Consider the following 6,145-nt stretch of genomic DNA (forward strand, 5'->3'; position numbering starts at 1 on the left):
CTTTTTTATATTACCATATTTGACTCAATATGCTCCTTAGATAACTTTGTATTTTATCGTATTTTCTCCTCATAGCATTGTGAAGCACCTTGAGATGACATTGTTTTTAAAGTGTAATGAAATTTATTATTATTATTATTATTATTATTAAAGTAGTTATTTTTTTAGGAAAAGCATAAGGCCTATAATCTTGGTGTTCATCGGAAGAGTTTGTTGCACATACGTCCATCAATCACATTTTCTCAGACACCTGCCAGATGCGAGACTTGGTGCCTTTAGAAACCATACGCATTCTCATTTTGTGCTGCAAGTATGTATGCGTTCAGATGATATGCATATATTAAAGCATTAACAGTGACTTCATTGACTATTTAGACCAGAATATTCTTGTAATGGTCTGACAGGATAAACCCACTGAACTCACCATGAGCCATTTCTCATCATCTTCTCCTTCTCTGCCAGTGCTGCAGCGTCATCCAGCCTCAGCTTGGTCACCTGACCACAGAGACCCTGGAGCAATGGCCGAAGCTCGGGGCTGGGGCCCTCACCGCGCTCCTGCCCTTTCATCAAGTGAGACATTATCTCCGCCAGCTGGCTGTGGCTCACCGGGCCTCGGCCCCCGCTGCTCACTACAAATGGAAGACCACACACTGGTTAGCGGGTAAGAATTAAGAAATTCACGCTAAGGAAAAATGTGTTCCCCAATATATTTTCAAATCCATCCCTTGTTTGACCATGTATATAGGATGTAGAATCCGCAAAATAGAAAGTTAACATAAATAAACACGTTAATTGAGGTTAATATATCCGCTATCTGAGATGAGTGATTATCTTCACATTACTGAATTGAAAAAGGTTGTAGAGCTTGCTAACATGGAACAGAACCATATCTAAAACACAGGAATAATCATTTAAGAAAGAACAAAATCACACATTGTTGCTTTATTATATTTCATATATGAAAGGAGGACCTTAATAATCATTACTAGCCTATTAAGGAGAATTGGATTTGTTTGTATAAAAAGATGTGTCCTGTTTGTGATGCATAACATTTTTTATAAACAAAATATTTGTTAATTTTATTTGAGTGTTTTTCAGTGCCTTTGTAAAAGTGTGTTCCTGTCTGGACCTTAACCTGCAGTAAAGTGGATAATGTCAGTCTATTGAGGCAGACGCAGATTTTGTATTCCTCAAAACTCTTTCCAGGCATATGCTGTGTTTATACAGCATTTTCATTCAAATTCTGTTAATTATTGGTCTTTTTGATTCAAGCAAGACCGTTTGTAACTCAAACCAGAAACCATCAGGTTCTTGAGACTAAGAATTGCATTTAATGTCAGAAAACACACACACCACTAATTAGTTAGACCTGAAAGAAACAATGTCCCCTTACTTATATTCTGGGTGATGACCTGCAGGTCTGGGGAGAGGGTGGAGGATCCGTCTGACATGGCTCCGTTCTGAGCCGGTGGAGCTTCACCTGCAGGCCTGGTGGAGCCGACTGGAGGCTAGTGACACAGAACAAGACTCTCATACAGTGTCTGCAAACAGCGTCAAGAAGTGAGTGGTCATGCTAAAAAAGGATAATAAAGAGTGGCTTGAGGGCAAACAGCTGCCCAGATAATACTAATACCCTGGAGTCCTCAGGGTGGGGCTGGTTTCTAGGGGGTGTTGGGGGGATGTTGGCTCTCTGAGACAGGTCAGAGAAAAGTCCACCGCCCATCAGGAGAGGCAGGAAGCCGCACAGAGAGCTGGTCTGGTTCTAGAGAGAGAAACACAAACCTGGTGATTGACTTCATCATCATGGTACACACAAAACAAGCATCAGTACAAGCTAGAGTATTTTATTTACCAATTGTAGGTTTTTCAAAGGAAGCTTTAAATGTCTGTTGTCGTTTTTCATGACTTTGTTACCCTTTATAAAAAAGCAAAATCCTAAATTGAAATAAAGCATTTAATCAGAATATAAGTTATTTTTATTAAATCAAACTGTAACTACATACTAAGCCCCCCAGGGCTCCTAAAGATATCTGAAAGATTCCAGCACGCCTGAAGAATTTGCTTTACAGCTTCACAATGTTTTGCAGTTATAGACATTTTTGGATCACACATGTATGAAACCATCCAATACAGACACCACTGGTATATCATTATAAAAAAGTGAAACAGCCTAATCTTTATCTGCAACTGCAGAAATACTCTGTTTAAACACAATGAATAGACATTCAAAACATGTGTGCATAATACTCTCCAGAATGTGTATATTAATGTTACAAATAATGCTTAAAATCTTAGATGTATTTGGTAAGGTCAGCACAGACCTTAGAGGTTTCTCAATACTCTAATTTCCCCTCCTCGACTCCTCGGTCCTCCGGTAGTGACCCGGAAAAGGATTTCAGCGCGCCATGTTGAAGGACATCTCAATTCTCTAAATGCACATCGAGGACCGAGCATCGAGCATCGAGGAGGCTCTCTGGAGGAGCTCTAACCGAGGAGACACTGATGGTTCCTCCTCCACGGATGCATTTCCGGGAACGGTGGAAGCGTTACGCACGGCCGGACTTATCTCAGCCAATGACAGCTCTGCATGCATCCCCTGGATATTATATTAGTAACTGCTATCATCGCGACGCGATGTTTACAGTGAGAACAGCTGTGAGGTCCATGCAGAAAGCAGAGCAGTGTGTAAAATATATATCACTCAGTATAACATGCCTACATTACTCTCTGCATTTGTATGCTGTAGTTTAGTAGATATCTAGAAACAAAGAGTCGATATTTTTTTAAGACCATTTAGTGCTTCACATAATAAAATACACAACGGCTGTAGCCTGATTATGCTTTAGGAGCTGTAGGTGTGTGTGGTACAGTATGTAGGTGTGTGCGTGGTACAGTGTGTGTGGGTTGTACAGTGCGTAGATGCGGCGGACAGACGGGTCTCAGTTGGTTTGGTGTCCTCTGCTTACTTTTAATACTTGAAAATAAAAAACTTTTGGCCCGTAATTTCAATTCCCCATTTCAGCGACCAGAGAGAGGGGGGGATATATCCAGTCTCTGATTGTGTTACGCTATTATGAGAGAGCTCTCATACTTGTTTGATTCTGAAATTGTATATATTTATATAAATATATGTGTGTGTATATGTCCGCATCTGTAGTGTTAGAAATTAAAATCAATGTTTTATGGCATAATTTAGTTAGAACATACGATCAGTTTAAATGCTATTTTATTCTGGAAAAAAATTGAAGTTCTCAATACCAAGCTTTTATTCTGAAAATCCTTCATGACGACATCCGGGACTACCGTCCAGTAGTATCATTAAAGTGGCTATTGACGCCGTTAACATGTGTTACATATAAAGTTATGAAAGAGATAAGGAGGAGAAAAGGCATGTGGAAGTAAGCAATGAATGTAAAATGTCTGAATCCTCTGTTATGCGCAACAACGAACATTGAAGATTGCTTACTTCCACATGCCTTTTCTCCTCCTTATCTCTTTCATAACTTTNACGGAGGGACTATTTTATTTTGAACATCATTATTTACTAATAAAAACTAATTCAATTAGAGTGTGTATTTTTCTTTCATATTGCCACACTTGGTAACCGTTTTATAAAAGCAATAGCTCACTTCAGGCTGTGATCATTTGTTTAATTGTTAACTCTTTTTCACTTTTTAAGTGTTTGTATTTTAATGTTGAGCACACTGGTCATGAAGAAAATAATTTCCCGAATTTGGGATTAATAAAGTATATATCTTACTATCTATCTATATATCTATCTATCTATATATATATATCTACCTATCCATCTATCCATCTATCTATATATATATATATCTATCTATCCATCTATCCATCTATCCATCTATCTATCTATCCATCTATCTATCTATCTATCTATCTATCTATCTATCTATCCATCTATCTATCTATCTATCTATCTATCTATCTATCCATCTATCTATCTATCTGAGGGGGGCTTCACGTGAAGTCACCCAGTCACAAACACGTTTATTCCTGGTATTCTGACCCCACATACATTCAATTCAAGGCTTTATTGTGATGTGCACATTAGCTCCAGTGTAGATATGATAAACTTAAGTCACAGGCTCTATGTGCAACATGAATATATGGCAAATAAAACAGATAAAATAGTGCAAGATAATGTTTTGAGATGTGCAAGTAAATACAAATAAAATAGTGCAAGAAGAGTCTATAAACAGAAGTAAGTGGAATATGATCTATAGATAACTCATTTACAAGAGGCGAACAGATGAATGTTTATGCATGTCAGGTGTTTAATAGTCTTATGGCCTGTGGAATGAAACATGCAACCGTTTGCCTTATCTAGCAATGTTACCAGAAACTAAAACACATTTGTTTAATCCGCCTTTTACTGCAGTCTTTGGCAGTGCTTTATGGCTTTAGTCCATTTGCTACGTGTAGAAGCCAAGAGTTCACATCATGACGGTAGAAACACCCTCGTATACAGGCAGTGCGTCATCGTTCGTCTTTGGAGAACTCGCTTTCCCCGAACTAAACTTTTCCTGACAAAGAGGATGCTCCATCTTGTTGCAGTGTTTGCAGAAACTGCTATAGACCAGCACATCCTGGACCTTTGTGATGAAAGTAAGCCAGAAACAGAGACCTATCTGTGTGCTTTTTTCAAAGGCAGCCTTCGAGGCGAGCCTTTCGATAGCTCACTAGAAAGTGACTACAGAAATCAAGGACTTTTCAAAGAACACTTAGAGACGCCGTGCCATCTGATAGGCAGTGTGGAAATTCGCAATTGTTCGCTTTTGTGGTGAGTGATGCTCGTCGCATATCCTACCATCTGCAAGGCTGATAGTTTAGAAATAATGAGAAGTGCAGAGACAAAGTGTTGAGAGGCTTTGCATGGCTGTATCATTGCTCCAACTTTGTAGGGTATTGCTTCGTCTCCTCCCTCCAGCTGGCGTCTCTCTCCCTGGATCTCTGCTGCTCGGGGCCTCTGGGTCGTGACCTCTGTCTCTGGCAACACACAGGCAGAAGATGAGCCAAGTACACAAACACATGTATTTGAACACAAAACCAAGCACACACTCGCTATACTGTACATGACTGTGCACACACATCCACACACAGAGCATATGGCTCCCTATTAATTTCCGAAACAAAGTTCTTATAGATGTACCTGTGGATGTTTGTTTGTCCTTGCTGTTAGAGGGTAGATATAGAGAAAAAGTTTTAATGTCTATGTTTTCTTGCACTCAAGATTATATTTCGCCTAGTTTTAGCAATACAATTTGTGTTTACATTTTTTTTTAACATTATGGGAATTACTTGTATTTATAACTTTATTTCAGGTAGTTAGAGGATACTGTTAACTGTGTTCGTTATTCTCGCGTCCAGGAGAAGCTTTAAAAGTTAGTAGACCAATGGAGTCTCTGAGAAGGTTCAAATGGGTACTTTAATTAATTAAAGGCGCGGTAATGTTACAAGCAGAAGATGATTCAGAGAGAGGGATGTAAAAAGCTCCCTCTCTGTGGTCGGCCGAGCAGAAGAGAGCCTACAAGCATTCGTCCTTCCCGCTTGCTGGCTGTTCGCCCCTCCTCTCTGGGGGCCGTGGTGACGTAGGGGGTCCTCCCTCCTCCGATCTGCAATGTTCGTTGTTGCGCATAACAGAGGATTCAGACATTTTACATTCATTGCTTACTTCCACATGCCTTTTCTCCTCGTTATCTCTTTCATAACTTTATATGTAACACATGTTAGCCACTTTAATGATACTACTGGACTGTAGTCCCGGATGTCGTCATGAAGGATTTTCAGAATAAAAGCTTGGTATTGAGAACTTCCGTTTTTTCCAGAATAAAATAACATTTAAAGCTGACGGTATGTTATAACAAAATTATGCCATGAAACATTGATTTTAATTTCTAACAATACAACTTCCAAGTTTTTGCATGAAGTGTAAATCTAGAGCTAGGAGCACTTAGCTTATAGCATAGCATAGCATGACATAGCACAAAGACGGAAAGCAGAGGTAAACAGCTAGCTTGCTCAAAACAATAGTTTGGAGAGCTATTGCTTTGGGCCTTTATCCCTTCTTCGCTATATCTTATTGAATGACATGTACACTGCCAAATAGAAGTGAACAGCCTAA

The 6,145-nt window shown here is 39.3% G+C and overlaps 1 protein-coding gene across 1 annotated transcript in view; it reads right to left on the minus strand.

Annotated features, from left to right (window-relative positions):
- Window positions 1–420: 420 nt before the first annotated feature.
- cunh10orf88 (chromosome unknown C10orf88 homolog) overlaps window positions 421–6,145 on the minus strand; it is an 80,146-nt gene continuing 74,421 nt past the window's right edge. Inside the window, exons 6-8 of the mRNA XM_010770495.1 lie at window positions 1,634–1,762; window positions 1,394–1,508; window positions 421–629 (exon numbers count right to left, since the gene is read on the minus strand). Coding sequence (XP_010768797.1) covers window positions 421–629; window positions 1,394–1,508; window positions 1,634–1,762 — 453 coding nt within the window. The remainder of the gene's footprint in view (window positions 630–1,393; window positions 1,509–1,633; window positions 1,763–6,145) is intronic.

The sequence above is a fragment of the Notothenia coriiceps genome, unplaced genomic scaffold, assembly GCF_000735185.1.
Source record: "Notothenia coriiceps isolate Sejong01 unplaced genomic scaffold, NC01 NC01_scaffold00000339, whole genome shotgun sequence".
Classification (NCBI taxonomy): Eukaryota; Metazoa; Chordata; class Actinopteri; order Perciformes; family Nototheniidae; genus Notothenia; species Notothenia coriiceps.